The following is a 23,102-nucleotide window of genomic DNA, read 5'->3' on the forward strand; positions in this document are numbered from 1 at the left end:
AGCAAGAAAAAACACGGAAAAACAACAACGCGAGGACGGGGAATAAGTAAAGTGTTATTGGACGCTCAGGAAAGGAAAGAAAAGAAAGAGGATTTCACGTTTCGAGCTGAGCTATTCATCAGAAATATAGAAAAAGTCCAAAGAAGGGAAGACGGAGAAAGAAAATCGCTAACGATATGCACACGGTCTTGCCAACCTAATGTGGCAGTCCCATTTTGGGGCGAATGCTACTGTTGTTTAGCATCAGGAAACATCGTCTCCAGCTGGCTATACGACATACGATCTATGTTCTTATGTTTCGAATAGGGGAGGTTAGCACTCCCACCTAGCACAATGCAGTGTCTGTGGACCGAACGGTTCCAGGGTTATTTCCCTTTGTCGGCACAGAATAAATCTTCGGCTGAGATAGTTGTGCTAAACACCCGCTCGAAAGTATATATAATTTTCTAAGTGACTCACAGTCACTGATCTAATAAAATAGACACATTGTTGTTCCTAAATCTCTCAACGAGAGATATTCAGTAGCACCACTTTAGGGTAACGATTTTTTGCCAACCTAATGTGGAAATCCCATTTTCGGGCGAATGCTACTGCTGTTTAACGCTGGGAGACACCGTCTCCATATATATATATATATATATATATATATATATATATATATATATATATATATATATAAGCACAGGAGTGACTGTGTGATAAGTAACTTGCTTACCAATCACATGGTTTCGGGTTCATTCCTACTGCGTGGCACCTTGTGCAAATGTCTTCTACTATAGCCTCGGGCCGACCAAAGCCTTGTGAGTAGATTTGGTAGACGGAAACTGAAAAAGGCCCGTCGTATATATGTCTATATATGTGTGTGTGTGTGTGTTTTTTTATGTGTGTGTGTGTGTGTGTGTGTGTGTGTGTGTGTGTGTGTGTATGTTTGTGTGTCTGTGTTTGTCCCCCCAACATCGCTTGACAACTGATGGTAGTGTGTTTACGTCCCCGTAACTTAGTGGCTCGGCAAAAGAGACCGATAGAATAAGTACTAGGCTTACAAAGAATAAGTCCTGGGGTCGATTTGCTCGACTAAAGGCGGTGCTCCAGCATGGCCGCAGTCAAATGACTGAAACAAGTAAAAGAGTAAAAAGAGTAAAAGAGTATATATCTATATATATATGTATATAATAAAGTAAAGTTGTGGAATACCGTACGAGTGGAAATATATATGAAAGAAGGTTTGAAAATGCACTTATTTTTAAAAAATATTTATTTACTTAACCGGTTTCACTTTTTTAGAAAAAGATTATCAAAAGTCTTTGAGAATAATAAAAAATGTTAAAAAACAGTCTGAGTATTAAAATGCATATATACATTCTTTGATGATAAAATATATTTAAAGTATAAAGCTTTGTATGAACTTTGTAGTGTTACATACTGATTGTCATATTAAGGTGAAATTGTTAAAAACAGTGTTAAAAACAGTGTATGAAAATACACATATGGAAAAATACATATACGTATACATATTCTCATACATATTCTTTGACAATCGAATAAAATTGAAAAGGAACTTACCTGGCCTTTTTCTCTTGTGTATATTGAAGGAATGTTTTACTATATATATAGATATATATATATATATAGATATATAAATTCAAAAAGGGATAAAACTCTTTTTTTTTTTTTTGGTGAGGTGAGAATTCTGTTTATTTATATATATTTTTGAGACAATACTGTGCTGATGAACGAAATCTAGATTCATTCTAGTAATCGCGAAATCGGTCGATACACAATTAAGTTTTTTTAAAGGAAAGTTGGTCATCTTCTGGTGGTTGTTTTTCCTCGCATTAGGTACTAAATGTGGTTATTTTGAGAAGTCCACTGTGTGGCGTTATTATTTTTCTGTAATAATGCTCTTTATATAAATATATATATATATATATATATATATATATATATATATATATATATATATATATATATATAAAGAGAGAATTACACATCATATTTATTTACTTTACATTATATGCGTATGATTGTGTGTATGTGCGCCCGCGTATATACTGTGATTTTATCACTAATTTTTCCTTCATTCTTGTTGCAATGTATGACGTAACATCATTTCTCATTACCACTAAAAAGTAATTTCAACTTTTTTTTTTTTTTACATAAGTCATCCTGAAGAAATAACAATCTATGGGAAATAACTCTTAATATAACATGCTTTATGATACAAGATTTATTTCCCTTTGCCCATTAACCATTTTTTTTCCCCCCCTCGGATTAGCTATTATATACTATTTACGCATATCTCAGACAAATTTCACAATTTGGGTACTGCTTTTTCATATATAGTATATAGTGATTTATGTGATAATGAATTTGGATACATATTTGTCAAAAACAAGAAAGAACGAAAGCGCATAATAGAATAAAATATATCCTTGCTTCCTTGGCGTTCGATTCACGATGATAAAATCCAGACTAATTGCTAATTTTGCGTAGCTTACAGCTGCTGCAGTTCATTTCTCTTCACTTCCCGTACCTCTCCAAAGACAATTTCTTCTAGAGAGAGAGCGATGGAGAGAGTGAAATAGTGAGAGAAGAATTGACTCTAGTGTTGAACTAGTACTTTATCGTCCCTGAGAGGTTGATAGGCAAAGTCGACTTTAGAAAGGAATACGTATATGTGTATGTATGTAAATAGGTATGCATGTATTTGTGTGTGTGTGTGTATTTACTCGTATGTATATATGTTTGTGCATGTACTTACATGCATTCACACCTCTCTCTCTCTCTCTAACTGCTTTTACCTGTTTTTTTTTTAAATTTCATATAGTCAACACAGCCATTCACGCTGAAAATACCAAAATACTGATGATGTCAAAAACCTCGAAAAGAAAAGAATTCAGTGCAATATATAAATGGGCTAGATAAATTTAATGCTTGAAAGTTTTAAGCAATTCACTCTCGGCCGAGATACACAGGACCAGAAGCGATTGAAACGATCAGCGTTTGACCTAACCATCAAAATTCGTAATAGTGAATCGTTTCATACTCGTGTGTTACATAATGGTTCGGTTGAATCACAGAGCACAAGAAACTATGTTGGTAAGGCGGTGAGCTGGCAGAAACGTTAGCACGCCGGGCGAAATGCCTAGCGGTATTTCGTCTGCCGTTACGTACTGAGTTCAAATTCCGCCGAGGTCGACTTTGCCTTTCATACTTTTGGGGTCGATAAATTAAGTACCGGTTACGCACTGAGGTCGATATAATCGACTTAATCTGTTAGTCTGTCCTTGTTTGTCCCCTCTGTGTGTAGACCCTTGTGGGCAGTAACGAAATAGGTATTTCGTCTGCCGTTACGTACTGAGTTCAAATTCCGCCGAGGTCGACTTTGCCTTTCATACTTTTGGGGTCGATAAATTAAGTATCAGTTACGCACTGGGGTCGATGTAATCGACTTAATCCCTTTGTCTGTCCTTGTTTGTCCCCTCTGTGTGTAGCCCCTTGTGGGTAACAAAGAAATAAGAAACTATGTTGGTCCTACGAAAGATATTTGTTCTCTACCATCTGGGTTATAGCTCGTAATTATGGTTAGTATTTTGTAGCACAAGGCCAGTATTTGATGAACAGTTCCATGACATGCAGGTAGATGGCCAAACACCGATGCGCGACCCAGAATTCCAAAATCGCGTTGGATACAGAGTGCAGTCTGGTCATGTATCCTTAGTACTCTCCCATCTATTGCTATCTGCCTACCAATGATGGTGGTAGCCTCAGCAGAGGCAGCGAAAGAGGACTCCGTCAGTGACCAACTGTTATAGATTCTCTCCGCTTATGTGTACCTGGCAATGTTTGGACCAGGTGATGCTATTGATCGGCAGTTATTTCTTTATTGTCACAATAGTACTCTAGGTCTTTGGAGGTAGTTTTTTTCATAGTGACGAGGACTGCGAACTTTAAAGCTTATTGGAGCAACAAACTGTGCCCCTCACATCTCATTGGTTTTAATATTTTTGTTTCGCTGTATTTGTGCACCAGTGAGATGATTGGTTGCATTTGAATGTTTTCTGCTGTTGTAACAAAGGACACAGTGGATTTGGTTGGTACTTTTATGAAGTCAAGTTTCTAGATGAATTGTACAGTAGTTGTGCAAGAGTATCTGAATATGAGAGGGGACTACGATGTCATCTGCGTATGAGGCTCTCTGAGTATGTTTTACGGAGAGCAAATTCTTGCAAGCATAGTATGAAAGGAGTGAATAAGAGAATGGATTTACTTCATATTCCCCGGAAAATTGCAATAGCTGGAAGTGTTCTTTCTGCACACTGTTTAGGCATTGTGATTCGATTAGTACTTTGCCTGGCAACCAGATTGCTGCATTGCTAGCCAGTATTTTTGTAATGTTGAGTGCTTTTTATGAGTGTGTAACGAGAAATCAAGTTGAAAGCTTTGCTGATGCCGATGGTAATTACAACGAAAGGTATGGAAGATTTACGAGCAGTGTGATGGTTAAAAGAAATGGTCTGTGTTATGATTTGTGATTTGAAGAGGAGGGTTTGTGGTACGAAAGATTAGCTTTTCCTTTCTCAAATTCTTGATGGTTTATTACATCACTTGGGTTTTTATTGTGCTTTAGAATTGTCATGGGGATTTTAGATATTCCTAACGCTTTTTGTGGTGTCTAACAGAAAGGGTCAAAACCATCCTTTGTATAGGTTTCTGGTGGCTGGTTTTCCCGTATTGTCTGATAAGGGTGTTTATTTGGCGTTGCAGTGTATATATGTCGTCTGACCGTTGTTGTTGATGACGATGACGATGACGACTATGACAACAATCACAATGATAATAATGACTCTCTCTTTCTGGTAGTTTAGTATTTGTTTTGTGGCTTATGTTAGATCTAAATATTGGTCACTTTTCTGAAGTTTATTTATATTTTTCTACCTCATTCTTTGATGCTGGGTTTTATTTTGGCTATGCAATGTTTTGCTTTATTGTGTTTGAAGTTGTCTCATGCTTTTATGAGTTTGGCTATTTCTGGTGTATAATTGCAGTCGCATTGCGTGAACCAGTGATTTTAAAAGTATGCTACTTCCTATCTTAATCATAGCTACTGTTGACATTATCGTGTATTTTTCCAAAGTATTTGCAAATATTATCTAGCAGTGTCTGTACGAATATTTTGCAAACTTTATAAGACACTTTTATAGATATCTCATAGCTTACTTCGTGGCTTCTGCTGTTTTTTTAAGACGTTCACATATATTACGGAAAATCAAGGTCAGAAATACAATTGGATTGGTATTTTAACTGTGACTATCTTGTCATCTTTTCTAACAGTATACTCAATATTAGATTATCCAGTATATTTAACCATTTTAAGATGATAGAATAGAATTTGAAGGAAATTTGTCAGCTGTTTCTTACACAACGAATGACCACATGGAAGCTTCCTCGTTGACCTATCAAAGTATGGTTTCTACTCTGAGACTTATAACAATCTAACGCTACTATTCCAAGTAGATTGCTTCCATGCAGCAGACAGCAACTGAGTGGTCAGTGCTAAACCAACACTATGTATTGAAGAAAAAGATATCAAATATGCATACTTATGCGTGCGTGCAGAAGCCTTGAAAAGTCGAGTACCAAGCTTTCGCTTTGAGAACTATGGAAATCCTCGAACTAGACTCTACCACCTAATCCTATCCTCTCCCTCTAGAGTCAGGACAAAGTACTACAGTAGTTTAGGGTTTAAAAGGACTACAGCTAGTCAACATCTTGTTAAGGGAATCACAGCAATCAAATACGCAGAAATCCTGCATCTAGCAATTCCACCGACGCTGCTGGACGCTTTCGTCTGCTGTTGCTGCTGCTGATACTTCTTTTAGCTTTATGCGTCTATACGAAATGCTTTCTCAAGACGAATACCGCAGTGTTGTGGCTTTCTTACAGTATATCCACGTTAAGTAAGATATACAGAATACTATTCTGAACTAATACTGCTTCCATCGCTAATAACAAATTAATGAGATATTTGTAATTGTTGACGATATCAAAACAATTTATTTTGATAAATTGTTACCTGAATGTGTAAAACAGAGATGTCGGTCTACTAAACATTAATTCACCGTACTGCGACCTGCATGAGCCAACAGGAGAGCCTTTACATAGTCGTTCGGCCAGCTAGAAATAGCTGTCAAATCTCCCTCAGATAACTTCTTAGAAAAAGAGCACATTGAAAAAGGTGATCTCAGATCCAATAGATCTCAATTAAAAACAATGGATGTTGGATACATTCGATAATGTAGACCAAGGTACAATGTCTGAATAAAAGACAGGATAGTCATATCTGGAATACCTTTGATCACAGCTGACTTGAGCTTAATTAGCAATAAATTATTCTTAGGTGCCATTTACATGTTAGCGCTAACATAACTACAAACGCTGTAGTTTTAGTATAATGTTAAGTAGAAAAGACGAAAGGTAAAATGTGTTCTCAAGTACTTAACTAATTCAGAAGAAATTTTTCAACATAAAGAATTTTTTTCAACATAATAAGGCTTCGCAGAGGCACGTGGCTTAGTGGTCAGAGCAGCGGGTTCGAATCTCAGACCGGGTGATGTGTGTGTGTGTGTGTTTATGAGCGAAACACCTAAGCTCCACGCGGCTCCGGCAGAAGGTAATGGCGAACTTCTGCTGGCTCCTTCGCCACAACTTTCTCTCACTCTTTCCTCCTGCATCTAGCAGCTCACCTGCAATGGACTGGCGTCCCGTCCAGGTGGGGAATCTATACGCCAGTGAAACCGGGAAACCAGCCCTTATGAGCCAGGCATGGCTCGACAAACAACAACAACAATAATAATAAGGCTTCTTTTACTTCAAAATGAGGTGCATTCCAGAAGATTTGAAACTTATTTAAGAGAGGCAGTTATAACTGTCTTAGATTACTATAATTTTAGTAAATCATTGTTGTTGTTGTTGGCACTCAGTCGCTTACGACGTCGAGGGTTCCAGTCGATCCGATCAACGGAACAGCCTGCTCGTGAAATTAACGTGCAAGTGGCTGAGCACTCCACAGACACGTGTACCCTTAACGTAGTTCTCGGGGGTATTCAGCGTGACACAGAGTGTGACAAGGCTGACCCTTTGAATTACAGGCACAACAGAAACAGGAAGTAAGAGTGAGAGAAAGCTGTGGTGAAAGAGTACAGCAGGGTTCGCCACCATCCCCTGCCGGAGCCTCGTGGAGTTTTAGGTGTTTTCGCTCAATAAACACTCACAACGGCCGGCCTGGGAATCGAAACCGCGATTCTATGACCGCGAGTCCGCCGCCCTAACCAGTGGGCCATTGCGCCTCCACAGTAAATCGTTACTACACATTTAATAAGATGACCTACCATTTTCTTTTTCTTTTTTTAATTTCAGAATGAAAGAAATAGCTGTAATATCTCTTTGAACACACTCTACGAAATACTGCATGTCACAGCTGACCAGTTTGCAGAATACTGTCGGGACGTGAAGATAATTTGGAAGATTGCTATGCAATAAGGTTTTGGGTTAGACTGGACGAAAACGCTACAGAAACTTATGAAATTCTGCAGACTTGGGTGATCGAAGGAGTAGAAACATGTTGGTGAGAAACGTCTGCATAGAGATATCAGCCTAACCAGCACCAAAGAGTAGAAACCATTATAGCTGCAGTAGAAAAGGCAGAAGCAAGAATACAACACATCTTTGGTCCAGATGCTGGAGTATGTCTGTGACTGACATTTTAGCAACTCAGTCAGATGGTTCTTCTTGGAAATTGGTTAAGAATGTCTGCATGTGAAACAACAGCAACATCCCAGATGGAAGAGTAATGCTACATTTTGGGTCTCTCCTGAGATGTATGGTGTATCAATAGTTGTTGGGAGCTGAAGTATCTTCTGACTCTAAAAAGAATGATCAGTATTGGGCTGTTTGCCTCGCTACATTAGAGATATGCTTCTGTCAGGAGAGGTCCTCAATAATAATGAGGCCCAACATTTGGAACAATGGCAAGGTCTCTAGTAGCATGCAGTCCATGTTTAAGAGGGTGAGGTATGATGATAATATCTTGATGAGTAACATTTGTGTTTTCTTGCTGTTGAAAGGGACAAGACTAACATATCTCCGTTCAATGATCATCATCATCATCATCATCATCGTCGTTTAACGTCCGCTTTCCATGCTAGCATGGATTGGACGATTTGACTGAGGACTGGTGAAAACCAGATGGCTACACCAGGCTCCAATCTGATTTGGCAGAGTTTCTACAGCTGGATGCCCTTCCTAACGCCAACCACTCCGAGAGTGTAGTGGGTGCTTTTACGTGCCACCGGCACGAAGGCCAGTCAGGTGATACTGGCAATGACCACGCTCAAAATGGTGTATTTTACGTGTCACCTGCACAGGAGCCAGTTCGGCGGCACTGGCAACGATCTCGCTCAAATGTCTACTTTTACAATCCCCATTCATGGTGTTAGTGCACGTTTGACCTTTGGGTGTCTGAATTGCATGAGACTGATACATTGTTGGGTAGGGTCGAGCGAGAATGAAGGGTAAGGTCATTTACATAGAGTAGACATTGTTGAACATGATGACAAGACCATTAATATGGAAGGAGAAGTATTGAGGAAACAAAATCAAACTTTGGTGTACACTAGAATTTATAGAATAAGGGGCACTAACAGCTCTGTCAAGACATGCCACAATAATATAATCTGATAAAAAGTTACTGATCCAAGTAATAAGAGACATGTGAAGCTCATAAGCAGGCGATAGCAGATTCATATGTCAGACATAGTTGAAAGTTTGGCTGATGTTGAGGGTGAAAACAGAGCTTTCACCAAATATCTCCAAGGTAAGAGCCCATTAGTGGGTGACATATGGAAGTGACTAGTGGATTTGGCTTAAGGGAAATCATACAGCTGGTCATTAAAAAGAGAGATGTTAGAGGGTAATTGCTAATGGCTGTTTCTATTACCTTAGTAATATTGTAAATGAAATAGAATGATAATTAGGAGAGTCAGAAATGTTGCCGTTCTTGGGAATGAGATACAGTATTGCATGTTTCCCAAGATCAGCATTGATTATTGTAGACAGAGTTGCTGGTAACTTTGCAGCAATATAGCTATTCCCAAATGTGAATACGTTTATGGGCTGATAAATTGCTGCTATCAGAAACTGTTTTCCCACAGATATCACAGAGATATGGTTTCTCTCCAGTATGAATACGTTTATGAAGTAATAATCTGCTGCTAAAAGAAAATGCTTTCCCACAGATATCACAGGGATATGGCTTTTCTCCTGTATGTGTACGTTTATGAGCTATAAGATTGCTGCCATCAGAAAAAGCTTTCCCACAAATACCACACTTGTATGGCTTTTCACCAGTGTGAATACGCCTATGAATTGATAATTTATCATTTCCAGAAAATTCTTTGCCACATATTTCACAGGTAGGTTTTTCTTCAGTGTGTGTACGTACATGATTTGATAATTTAAATTTGTAAGAAAATGCTTTTCCACAGAGTTGACACTGATATGGTTTTTCTCCAGTATGCATTCGCTTATGATATGATAAATTAGTGCTAGAAGAAAGAGATTTCCCACAGATGTCACATTGAAATGGTTTTTCCCCTGTATGAATACGTTTATGGTTTGATAAAGTGTAATTATTACAGCATTTTTTCATGCAAATGTCACACTGGTAAGACTTTTTGCCAAGGTGGGTACGTTTATGATCCGACAGTTGGCAATTATAAGAAAATATTTTCTCACAAATATCACACTGCAATGATTTTTCTATGGTGTTTTGGCGCTTGTGGTAAAATAAGTTACTCTGACTGGAAAATGCTTTCCCACAATGTTCACAGGAGTATGGTTTTTTTCCTGTGTGAATGTGTTTATGATTTGTAAAGTTATTCTTCGTTGAAAATTTTTTTCCACAAATCTCACAGCAGTATGGTTTTCTTTCAGCATGTGTACTTTCATGAACTGCTAAAGTACTTCTGTAAGCAAATACTTTCTCACAAATACTACATTGGTATGTTTTTTGTCCAGTGTGTAGACGTTTGTGGACTGACAACTGACTGATACAAGAAAATATTTTATCACAATTTTCACATTTGATTATATTATTTCCATTGTGAGTACATTTATGAACTAATAAGTCAGAATCCACAGGGAACAGCTCCCCACAAACATCACATATGTGAGGTTTTTCTTCTGTTTCCAACATTATCTAACAAATTATTTCCTTTCTAAGAAAACCTTTCCAATGAAACAAGTTTTCCTCACAACAAATATTCCTTCAACAATTTTACAGAGGAACATATTTTCTTAAACAGAACCAGACTTTACTGAATTTAGAATGCTTCCAAATGTTCCTATGGTCAGACTTTTTGTGTTCTTGAACAAGTTTGTATTAATTTAAGCTTTACTTGTTATAAAATGACTTCTCAATTGAGACATGTCAGCTTTTCACTGCATCATTACATTCATAGAACTTGATAAGTAACTTGGTAATTTCAGGTGTAATACTGTTTATGACGATGTCTTGTGGTTAATTTTACTTTCCAATAATCTGTCCTGAAATTAAACAAAAATGTTAATGAGAATATAAGAATCAAGAATCTTCACTAAAGATTTTTAATTTCAATTATACAGATTTCTAACACAAACTTCAAATTTATTCTTCTTAATTATTTAGCTAAAGGAAGTGGGTGACAGACCTTAGCCCTCATGGACCTTCCAAAACTAGTAATGTTGCTGCTGTTTAGTTCTAAGTCATCCCTGACTGAGCAGTAGTGATCAAGGACATTTAAACTATGACCATTCTGGCTTACTTTCAGACATAATACAGTAATCCCTTGCCATATCGCCGTTCTCCTATCGCGGTTTATTATTTAAGCTTACGTCAATTCCTGCGTCATGTTGTTTTTCATCTATAATAAAATAAATATATACAAATTATAAAAATATTTTTTTAAATATACAGTACGGTACTGTTTCTACTTCGCTGATTTTCACCTATTGCAGTGGGGTTTGGAACGTACCATCCATGATAGTTGAGGGATTACTGTGTATTTAAAATTAAACCATTTAATGGATCCTTCCTTTTTAAGACAATAGTGGGTCAGGACATAGATTTGTCATAGACTAGAAGGGTGAAAGAATTAGCGTATCACCCAGTTTAATTCCACCTCCTGCCACCTTGGTTGCTCTTAGTGGAATCTATTCTGTTGCAAGAATTTGAGTCACAGCTCAGATTTGAAGATACCTTCCTCTCTCCCTCCAACAAATCTCAGAGGCCCTGCCAATACAAAAATACAGAGACAACACACACACAGAAATCTGTGTGGCAGGGTGAGTGTGTTTGCCTCAATGAGTTGATAAATTGTTTGACAAGCAACTTGATAAATTGACAAACACTTTGACAGACTGATTGACAAACAACTTGACATACAGTCTGACAAACAATTTGATGGACAGTTTGTTAATCACCTCAATAGATATTTCATAAATGCTTAATATTTTCATGAACTCATCTACCTTCTCATCTTCACCATTTTTCACTATTCTTTCTCTCTCCATTTGAGGTAGTCATGTTTCTCTTCTAATGCAAGACATCTTCTCTGTCCCTCAATACTACTCAACCCAGTTGAAGAATCTTGTCCTGCAGGTTACTTGTTAACCTCACTGCTACTAGTAGCACATAAAAAGCACCTGGTACACTCTGGAAAGTGGTTGGCATTAGGAAGGTCACCCAGCCATAGAAGAACATGCCAAAAGAGACAATAGAGCTTGGTGCAATCTTCTGACTTGCCAGTTGCTGTCAAACCCTCTTGGCTATGCCAGCATGAAAAATAGACATTAGATGATGATGATGATGATCACGATGATGATGATGATGATGATGATGACAACAACAACAATGACAATGACGAGAACCAGGAATCCTTTAGGATTTATTCTATTTTGTCAAACTGATATCTAAAGGAAAACATCTACTTTAAGTACTTATACTAAACCTGTTCAGTATAAAGTCATGTGTGTGTGTGTGTGTGTGTGTGTGTGTGTGTGTGTGTGTGTGTGTGTGTGTGTGTGTGTGTGTGTGTGTGTGTGTGTGTGTGTGTGTGCTATAATCATCATCATCACCACCATTATCATCATTATTTTACATTCTCTTTCCATGCTGTTGTGGGTTGGACAAGTGATCACAGTTTGAGTCAGTTTGAGTATTAGTTCAGGGAACTATGCCTCACTCATATGTTTTTAAGTTCCTACAGCTGAATGTCCAGAGGTTGTCATGTCCTTCACAAGACAACACTTACAGTCCTTACATTGTGTCCATCATTCACCAACCACTTTACAGAGTGTGCTGTGAGCATTTTATTGCAGTACCAGAACTGGTGGAGTTGCCTTGTACTCTGCAAGTCAAAAGACATCTTCACTGCTCTACATTGTCTTTGTATGAAGCAATGTGACTAACAGAGTAGGTTGAAGAGAGAGTGGTTGTAGGAGATGAACTAAAGTGAATTGGAGAAAGAAGTGGAAGTATGAAGAGACAAACAGGGTGATTGGGTTGATAGTGTGGAAAAAGAGAGAAGAGAGAGAGAGAGAGAGAGAGAGAGAGAGAGAGAGAGAGAAAGACAATGCTAGGAGCAAAGGGAGAGACAGGAATGGGGAAAGAGTAAGAGGAGAGAGTGAATGATGGATACTCATAAAACAGTTGATGGTAAAAGGATGATGGATATTAATAATGTGATGGAGTGGAGACTAGCAATGTAGAAAGGAAACATTAGCTGAAAAGAGAAGGCAATAGTGATGAGTAGTCAAGATGGCTTTGGTGAAATAGTGATGGATACCTGAGGGAGACGCAGTGAAGACCGGTGAAGGGGTGGTGGTAGTGGATTAGATGCAATCTGTCATTACTCAGGTACCATGACAGAAGAAAGACACAACTGTTACAAATTTGCTGGTAGGAGATAGAGAGCAGGGGTGGGAGTATCAGATACTAACAGATCTGATGCAATTCTTCATTGCTCAAGCTTTATAATAAGCAGGAGGCACAGGTGACAGAGGAAGGGGAATACTTATAAACATAGAATCAGGGGGAAAATATACAGTGTAAATGTACGAAATAAAATGAAAACAAAGAACCTTTTACGAAGAGTAATTAAGTGAAATTACTTAACAAAATGCCTTCAATTAAACATTTAAGTCAAAGAAAGAAGAAAAACAATGAGATTTCATCACAAAAGCTGGAAAAAATTGTTACAGCAATTATGTTTAACTTTTGTAATTCCTCTCCTAGTTTGAGCCCCTGTTCCCATGTACACACATTTGTCCTGTTTTTAGCTAAGTTTTATTATAATTTTCAGTTAAAGCAATTCTTTTTTATTTTTTTTTTTTAATAGAGCAGAATAAACACTGAGCATACCCAAAGTATGCTCAGTGTTAATTAAAATAAAAACAAAATATCTTGAGACCAAAACTTGTGACAAGTTTGCTACACTGTATCCAGTACTGCAAACATTTGATGGAAGCAGTCACAATATTATTGACAGAAGAGTAAGTCCTTCTGCATAACAATTTTTCACCAACCTCTCTAGCCATTAAAAAAAAAAAAATTCTAACACCATGTCACTGTGGGTAGGAAAAGGGAGTAAATTTTGGTAAGTGCACTCGCACGCGTTTCACTAAGAAAAAACAACCTCGGATTTTTTGCGTGGAATCAAGTACCCTGACCTCCAAATGTGTCACAAATCCCTTATTTTTGTTCGGAAAAAAAGGTGAGGGGGTCGGACCCCCATCCCGGAATAATTGGAATTTTTTTTTTTTTACGTTGAATGAATTACGGTGACCTATGCCACAAAACAAACAAAGTTTTCATTTGGCGTTACTAATACAGTCGTTTCTTTTGAAAAAAAATTGTGCTACCTTTCTTATGACATTAATCTGGCAACACTCGTATAAGGTTGGTGATGAGAATGATGTTCAATAGAGGGAGCGAGCATACATCTATTTTAATTATTTATTAACTGTCTTTTTGCTATTTTCTTATTGTTTACTTTTGTAAATTGGGTTCTTTTTCGCTAAAGTGTAAATATGTAAATATAATTTATTCATAACTTTTACATTTTCTATAAAGTAGCACTTGGCTTCATAATTTCGGCAGTTAGAAAACAGTGACAAGTTTAACGAATAATGGAACTGATCAATCAATTCTAACCCCCTCCCAACACACATACACGCGGATTTCGAGCTGCTGAAAAGTTGTGCGATTTTTAATCTATGGGGGTTTGTTTCTACAGTCAATATATGTTTATTAAACATACCTATGGTATGAGATACTATTTTGATATTTATTATTGGGTGGTGGTCTTAATCCATCGTCCAAACACCGCCACTCAGCGAGGTAGCGCTTTTAGTGAAGTTCGTTCTGTTATAAACACTTGGACCAAGTCCGAGGAAACCTCATAAACCATGCTTTCTTCCAACACTTCATTCCATTAGACATTGAGACCTTGCAAATAAACATGAGCGCTGCTCTTCACAAACCATTAAAATAAACTATTTTACATTGAATATATCAAACAATAGTTAGCTTACCTCAACATAATTTTTTCATCTTATTTGTTTTTCTTGCTCTTCAACACGTTAAACATTTAAATTACATTCTCTAACTATCATTTCTCTATCGATGTACCCTATACAAATCACCACCCCTTTCCATAAAAAGAGCCTATACGTAGTCGCTCAAGTTGCTAGAAATAGCAGCTAATATTTCAATCACTCCCTATCGTCTTAAAACAATGAACACATCAGAGAATATGTAGATATACGTGATGGTTATGACTAGAAAACCTTTGATCTGGGTTTATTCAATCACAGCTCATCTGAGGCTACGCAATCTCTGACGTGATGCGGACAACGGGATAAAGAGACCAAACTAACGGAGAAAATCAGTGCATCGTGCGAAAATACAAACTGGTATCATGGAATCGCCGAAACGAAACAAGTAAGAGAATAAAAATGAAACTTCAAAATTTCACAGACATGTGTAATCTATACGTTCTCGATTCCTTATGACAAAATAGATCTTAAATTATTGTTGTTGTTGTTTAGCTGTCATTCTACAAACTTATAAAAGGTGCCTCGTCCGTGACAATTCCATCTTTTATTCGAGCGCGTGTAACATGTTTGTAAGGAAGATGTAATTAGTGATTATTGTTTTGGAACTAACGGATATTGTGGTCAAACTAAAGGGTTTGACCCGAGCAAAGAAAAGACAAAAATAGTGTAATAGGTGTAAAACAACTTGCGCTAAACGAATATGAAAAAAAAAATGCGCGTTCGCGAGCGGAGGTGGGGGAGAGGACTCGAATAATTCACATCGTGAATGTTTCGAGTCGTCTCACCACAGCCAAAAAATATTTTTTTTAATAGTGTAATAGGTGTACAACAACATGTAGTAAACGAATATGGAAACAAAATGCGCGCTGGCGAACGTGGGGTGTATATGCATACACACACATATGTCTGTGTGATTTGCATGTAATTTACATATATAGAGAGTGGGCTTGATATAATTATATATAAATAAATGTATATCTATATATACAGATACACACACACATACATACAGGAGTTCCAACTTTAAGTGCTAATATATGGGGACGTAGTCCAGGAGGCTCCAACGATATGAGAAATTCTGGAGGATAGTTCACCACTTCATTTTTATCTGGAATTGTATCAACAGACTTGTAAGTGTGAAGAGAACGCATTAGTTGTTGATTTATTTTTTTAACAGCGACGTTTTTTGGGGGAGCTAATATTGTTCTTTCACACAGCCAATTTTGGTAGTTTCCTGTGAAGTTGGGAAAGACTTTGTGTTTGAGCTCATCCACAGAATTAACAACAGAGGAAAATGGCCACACTTCCATTTCTCCTACAGCGTCGAGAGGCACTTTGTCATCACCAAGTGTCAAAATGTCCGTGCAAGCTTTGCGGACATTTGGTCGCCGTGTAGCTGAGCTTTCATGTTAGTGGTAAGACTGAGGATCGTAACATGATGCCACAGGGCAGAGGACTTTAGGCATGCTTGGACCTCATCTGCTCTAGTGTCTTTCAGAATGATAGGAAGAGTTTGCCTGAAATCACCTGACAACAGAAGCGTTACACCTCCCATTTGAGTCTGACAGTCTCGGATGTCTTTCAGGGCTCTATCTAATACTTCCAAAGCTCCCTCGTGAGCCATGGTGCACTCATCCCAGACGATTAGATGACACCTTTTAAGTATCTGCCCTTGATCTGAGCTTTTGCTGATGTTGCATGATGTTGCATCTCGGATGCTGCTAAATTGAGAGGGAGTTTAAAAGTCGAGTGTGCTGTCCTGCCACTGGGTAACAAAGTAGCTGCAATACCAGAGGAAGCCAGAGCTACCACGATGTCCTAGTGCTGTCTAACTTTGCAAGGAGAAGCTTCATAATAAATGTTTTTCCTGTCTCTCCAGGAGCATCGAGGAAGAAGATTCATCCATCACGTTGGCGTATACTGTTAAGAATAGTACAAAGTACATAAGGAATTAGAGGTCATCCTCTAATTCTTATGTACTTTGTACTTCTATATGTAAACCAGGTTGGCAAAATAACATAGTCTGCCATAGACACCTGTGCTTTGGTTCTTTCTTTGTCACTTTTGCTATGAATTAAATTAATGAATTCAACGGGATACACCGTCTGCAAGTAGTTGGGTTCAGCATATTATCCTCCATTTTCTAATTGTTATATATATATATATATAGAGAGAGAGAGAGAGGGGGAGAGGGAGAGAGAGAGAGAGAGAGAGAGAGAGAGAGAGAGAGAGTAGGTATGCATCTCAGATCCAGCATTTCCTAGAATGCAACACTCTCAAACACCTCTCACCCTGAGCACAAACTTCAACATATAGAAGTTCAAACTAAATAACAGCCACATTGGCTTCATCTTGTCTAAAAGACCCTGCAAAGTCCATGGTTCTACTTTCTTTTATAATATAAAGCAATAAAAAAGATATCAATCCCATAAACTTTTGAGAGTCTAGTAAACTCTTTCCTGATAGTAAATTAGTGATACAGGATAGCTTCATTAATAAATTAAGGAGAGATGTATTGAATGATATCTACAACAGAGTGAATGTTAATAATGGCACTGAAGGTGCCAAGTGGTAGTAAATAAATTATCAGATTAAATCTACAACCTAAAAATTTGGGCTTTCCTTCTTTTCTATCTAATTTCCCAAGAATAAAGTCAAGCCAAGGTTATGGCAGATAACAATTCAATTCAAGTTTCAATTTTAATAAAGAAGGTGGTATTTATTACACTAGCAGTACAATTAGATATAGCATTTTATAGAGGTACCTACAATCGAAGATATCTTTTCAAGTTAGACAGTTGATACATTGGTAACTTACCATTATAGCTCAGTATTGTTCAAGAGTTCCACTGCTATACTAGCATAAGTATTTTGGTCAATCATATGAGGGTGTGTTGAAAAGTATCTGGCTTTAAGGGTATCATGAAAGGCCTGGTTGGAGGTCCAACCTTCCAGTTCTTTGACAGGGCTTAGAAAAACTGAAGGACCACTGCAATAAGTGTATGAATCTGGGCGGGGAATATGCTGAATAAAATCGTAATTAACTGATCTTCTTGTATTTTCTTTTACCCAAAGCCAGGAACTTTTCAGCTCACCCTCATACAATACATGGCTTCTGCATTAGAAACAGAAATCTTAATATTGTGTCTGTAACTGACAAAATACAAAAAACTTGAGAAATATTAGAGGTTTTGGCAGAATAATTTATTCAAAATTACAAGTAGAGTGTTTATTCAACATTTCAAATAGTATGAACTTGAGGTGATGCAGCTTCTCATCAAATTCACTATTGGTAGATGGAGAGTGTAAAGATATTTGTATAAGTAACAGATGTGCTCATAATTAGCATTACCTATGGCTCTAGGAAGTATTACTTAAAACTGAAATTTCATTTTAAAATGTAATTCATTGTATAAAAGTTAGTTCCAATCTCTTGTCAAAGAATTCAGTTTTTATGTTTATATAAATTTGGGTCAAAAGTTTATTAATGAAGTTGTGTTTTACATTAGATAGTGTTTGAGAAAGTGTATTTGAGAATCTTTCCAGGTTAATTTCATGTAACTAGTTATATTTTCTGTCTGTTTACTAGAGTCTCAATTATATCATTGATGATATAATTGTTTATATTAATAATTGAAACCAATAATATTTACACAATCATAATAATTTTTTAACATTCAAGATGCATAATTGCAAAATTCAAGAATGTTAACATCCTCTTCAAATCTAAGATGTTTTGATATAAAGATGTAATAAACCATACTGAAGACACACGATGAAGAATTGAAGATGAAACATTAAATAAGATTATTTTTCTAATTCTTTAGCTTTATGGTGATATTCTTTTTTTATATTTTAATAACAATATCCCACTACTTCAATATTTCAAATAAACTACAGGATCTTATGATTAATTTGTTGTTATAAGTTTTATACTGGTATGGTCACTTTTCTGTGTGAATACGATAATGACGAGCTAAATTTCTATTCCTAGAAAATGCCTTACCACAAAATTCACAAGAGAAGGGTTTCTCTCCTGTATGAATACGTCTGTGTTCTGATAAGTTACTGCGACAAGCAAACACTCTTCCACAAAACTCACACTGATAAGGCTTTTCCCCAGTGTGAATGCGTATATGATCAGTTAGGTGATTGTTAAAAGAGAATGATTTACCACAGATTTTGCACTGGTATTGTTTTTCTCCTGAATGAACACGTTTGTGACAAGAGAATTTACTATTAGAAGAAAATGATTTCCCACAAATTTCACAGTGATATGGCTTTTCACCATTGTGAACACGCCTGTGGTCTGTTAACATACTGCTACGGGAAAATGTTTTCCAACAAATATCACAAAAATATGGTTTTTCTCCAGTGTGAACGCGTACATGAAGAGACAGTTTACTGCTAGCTGAAAAGCCTTTCCCACAGATTTCACATTGGTACGGTTTCTCTCCTGTGTGAATGCGTTTATGACATAGTAAAGTACTTCTGCATGAAAATGCCTTACCGCAAAATTCACAATGATATGGTTTTTCTCCTGTGTGAATACGAACATGACGAGATAACTTACTAGTAAATGCAAATCCCTTCCCACAGATTTCACAGTAGTATGGTGTTTCTCCTGAGTGAATCCGTTTATGATCAGATACACTACTGCTACTTGAAAATGCTTTACCACAGATTTCACAAGAGTATGGCTTTTCTCCAGTGTGAATACGTGTGTGATCTGTTAAAGTACTATTTCGAGAAAAAGCCTTCCCACAAACTCCACATCGATACGGTTTCTCACCTGTATGAATGCGTTCATGATCCAACAGGTTGGAACTTTTCGAAAATGCTTTACCACAATTTCCACATTTGTATACTTTGTCTCCATCATGAATCTGTTTATTAAAAGTTAGGTCTGGGTTATTCGAACCATCACATCTACTGATAGGTTTGTCTTCTGTCTCTAGCATTCTTAAACCATGCTGAAGAAACAAACAGAAATTTCTGTATTACTTTTCTACCAAAACATTTGAAATAAAAAACGAATTTCTTTCAATAGTTCCAGAAAAATATTTTTCTCAAGCTGAATCAGTTGATTTCGAATGCAGAGAATTCTCAAATGTTTCATTGGTCATGGGTTTGCTTCAACAAACTGGTTTGTGTTAAGATAAGCACGAGACAATAAACGCTCTCTAATGTCAGTATCCCATCATATATTTGTCTGCTGTAGGTATGTATACAAGTCTTACATCACACTGTTACCTTCAGACAAATGTAATACTTCACACTGGTTGTATTTCATTTAACACTGTCAAAGGATGACATTTGGTAGAATTCCATTTTTCAACCCGGCTGTCCTGGAATTAAAAGAAAAAATCTTAGATGGAACTAACACAGATATGTGTGCATGTGTGTCATGTATTATGTAGAAAATAACCAATTGGTGCTAGATCCCACCAGATGGCCAGCAGTCTGGGGTGGGAAGATTAGAATAGTAGTGAGTGACAAAAGAAGGGATGAGTAAGAAGTTCTTGAGAAGAGGTAATATGAGACCAACCAGCTCCAAGGAGTGGGGGTTGCTGTAGTAGTTGTAGAAAAAGAAGAGACAGAAGGCAGCACATCTAAACGCCAACAGCTGGAGCATGTTGACAAGCGATTAAAAACCAATTAGTTAGTCATTTTTGAGGTATGATCCAAGATATCTATAAGTGCAGCAACCACAGATGTGGGATCATTTCTCCATTGCGAATCTCACCCAAGCTTTGAAGAGGATTAGTAACCATTGAAGACTGATATATTTTCTGTACCTGAAGAGTAAGACCAGTGTTAATGATTGGAAGTGGTAAGACTATAAAAATCCTGACATATTTACTCTTTTATAATAGTATTTCTAACAACAATAGTCTGTTTACAGTATTTTGAAGGGACAGGTGGTAAAATAACATTTTTTTAATGACTTGTAGGACATGGCATTTCGTTATGCAACTATGATATACTACAAAGTATATAAGACTTGTTTTATAAGTCAACACTATGTTCTACTGTGTTAGCAGTGTTATTATATCACTTGTTACGGTTATCTCTAAAGATTTTCTATAGAAGTTATAGCCAGAGCTGATTTTGTTACAATGTTTCATATCAGAGATGCCTAAATTAAACAACAACAAGATGGAAAGTGAAAAATGGATAATATGCATATATGACACATCAGAATTTTTTGTTCCTTCATCAGCATCCATCCAACCTGTTTATCATCCATGAACTCATTGTTTAAATAGCCACTAAATATAGCAGTATAACATTATTCGCTATACCAATTTTACATATTAAACACATTAGATATGAATAATTACACAGGTATCAAGTTGTTGGATCAGGTAATGAAAGTTACGGAGAGGGTCATAGCCCAACTAATTAGGGAGAGAGTTAGTTTAGATGAGATGCAGTTTGGGTTTGTGCTAGGGAAAAGCACCACTGATTTCTGGTAAGACAGCTGCAGAAGAAATACCTAGCCAAAGATAAACCTATCTGATAGACAAAATATCATTAAGCATTTCGGCTAGCAAGCTAACGACTCTGCCATCTTACCACCTTAATAATGATAATAATAACAGTTTCATATTTAAGCACAAGACGCACAATTTTGAGGAGAAGGGAATTAGTTAGTACTATCACCTCTATTTGACTCCAGAGGGGTAAAAGGAATAACTAAGCTCAGTGGAATTTGAACTCAGATACTAAAGAGTCTTAAAATAATAATGGTTTTTTTACTAAGGTAAAAGACCAGTAATTTTGACGGGAGAGGTTAACTGATACCATCAACCCTAGTATTTGACTGCTATTTCATTTCATTAACCCCAAAATGATGAAAGACAAATCTGACCTCATCAATATTTGAAACAGAGAACAAGAGCCAGAGAAAATACCGCAGTTATATTTTTCTGATTGCTCTAGTGATTCCAGCTTGCTGCCATCATAATAATAATCACAGTTTCAAATTCTGGCTCAAGGCCGGCAATTTTGGAGGAGGGCTAAATCGATTACATTGACCCCAGTGCTCAACTGGTACTTATTTCATCAACCACAAAAGGATGAAAGGCAAAGTCAACCGCAGCATAACTTGAATGCAGAAAGTAATGAACGATGAAATCAGTGCTGAGCATTTTTTCCTCTCGTGTTAATGATTCTGCAAATTTGTGGCATGGCCCTATGTCTTTCTATCTCACTTGACTTTTGAAAATCACAAAAGTCTGTGAAACCAGTTAAGCCCTTAAAAATAAACCATCTAAAAGAAAATAAATAAATTAAAAAAACCACCGGTGCATTTTCAACTTGATTCTTTTTCAAGATATCTTTTATCTTTTACTTGTTTCAGCCATTAGACTGTGGGCATGCTGGGGCACGACCTAGGAAGAATTTTTAATCAAATGAATCAATCCTAGTACTTATTTTATTTTTTTAAACCTGGGACTTATTTTATCAGTCCCTTTTGCCAAACTGCTATATTATGAAGACGTAAACACACAAACACCAGTTGTCAAGTGGTAGTGGGGGACTGCTCGAAATACGGAATAGAAAAGCAGCCGACAACTGATAAAGGATCGTTCTTTATGTTGCTTGTCTTGTTTTCCATTTATTTCTTTTGTTGTTCGAAAAAAGTTCATATTCCATGTATTCGTATTTCATGTTGTTTATGTTCTGTGACATCCTGCGCCCACATATGCATATATATGCATATATATATATATGCATATATATATATATATATATGCATATATATATATATGCATATATATATATATATGCATATATATATATATATATATGCATATATATATATATATATGCATATATATATATATATATGCATATATATATATATGCATATATATATATATATATATGCATATATATATATATGCATATATATATATATATGCATATATATATATATATATATATATATATATATATGCATATATATATATATATATATATATATGCATATATATATATATATATATGCATATATATATATATATATATGCATATATATATATATATATATGCATATATATATATATATATATGCATATATATATATATATATATATGCATATATATATATATATATATGCATATATATATATATATATGCATATATATATATATGCATATGATATATATATATATGCATATATATATATATGCATATATATATATATGCATATATATATATATGCATATATATATATATGCATATATATATATATATATATATGCATATATATATATATGCATATATATATATATATATATGCATATATATATATATGCATATTATATATATATGCATATATATATATATATGCATATATATATATATATATGCATATATATATATATGCATATATATATATATGCATATATATATATATATATATGCATATATATAT

General features: G+C 36.1%; 2 protein-coding genes across 3 annotated transcripts in view; both read right to left on the reverse strand.

The window, feature by feature from the left end:
* Positions 1-1,707: 1,707 nt before the first annotated feature.
* Positions 1,708-23,102, reverse strand: part of LOC106880876 (uncharacterized) — a 25,423-nt gene continuing 4,028 nt past the window's right edge. Inside the window, exons 1-2 of one of the 2 annotated variants that reach the window (XM_089353539.1) lie at positions 14,632-15,148; positions 1,708-10,605 (exon numbers count right to left, since the gene is read on the reverse strand). In XM_089353539.1, coding sequence (XP_089209665.1) covers positions 9,146-10,255 — 1,110 coding nt within the window. In that variant the 5' untranslated portion in view covers positions 10,256-10,605; positions 14,632-15,148 and the 3' untranslated portion in view covers positions 1,708-9,145. Of the gene's footprint in view, positions 10,606-14,631; positions 15,149-23,102 lie in introns of those variants that run through there. The other variant, XM_052969007.2, reaches the window with a different exon arrangement.
* The window catches only part of LOC106872546 (uncharacterized), a 17,724-nt gene continuing 12,459 nt past the window's right edge, over positions 17,838-23,102 (reverse strand). Inside the window, exon 2 of the mRNA XM_089353540.1 lies at positions 17,838-19,531. Coding sequence (XP_089209666.1) covers positions 18,600-19,531 — 932 coding nt within the window. The 3' untranslated portion in view covers positions 17,838-18,599. The remainder of the gene's footprint in view (positions 19,532-23,102) is intronic.

This window comes from Octopus bimaculoides, chromosome 6, assembly GCF_046866305.1.
Source record: "Octopus bimaculoides isolate indiv1 chromosome 6, ASM4686630v1, whole genome shotgun sequence".
Classification (NCBI taxonomy): Eukaryota; Metazoa; Mollusca; class Cephalopoda; order Octopoda; family Octopodidae; genus Octopus; species Octopus bimaculoides.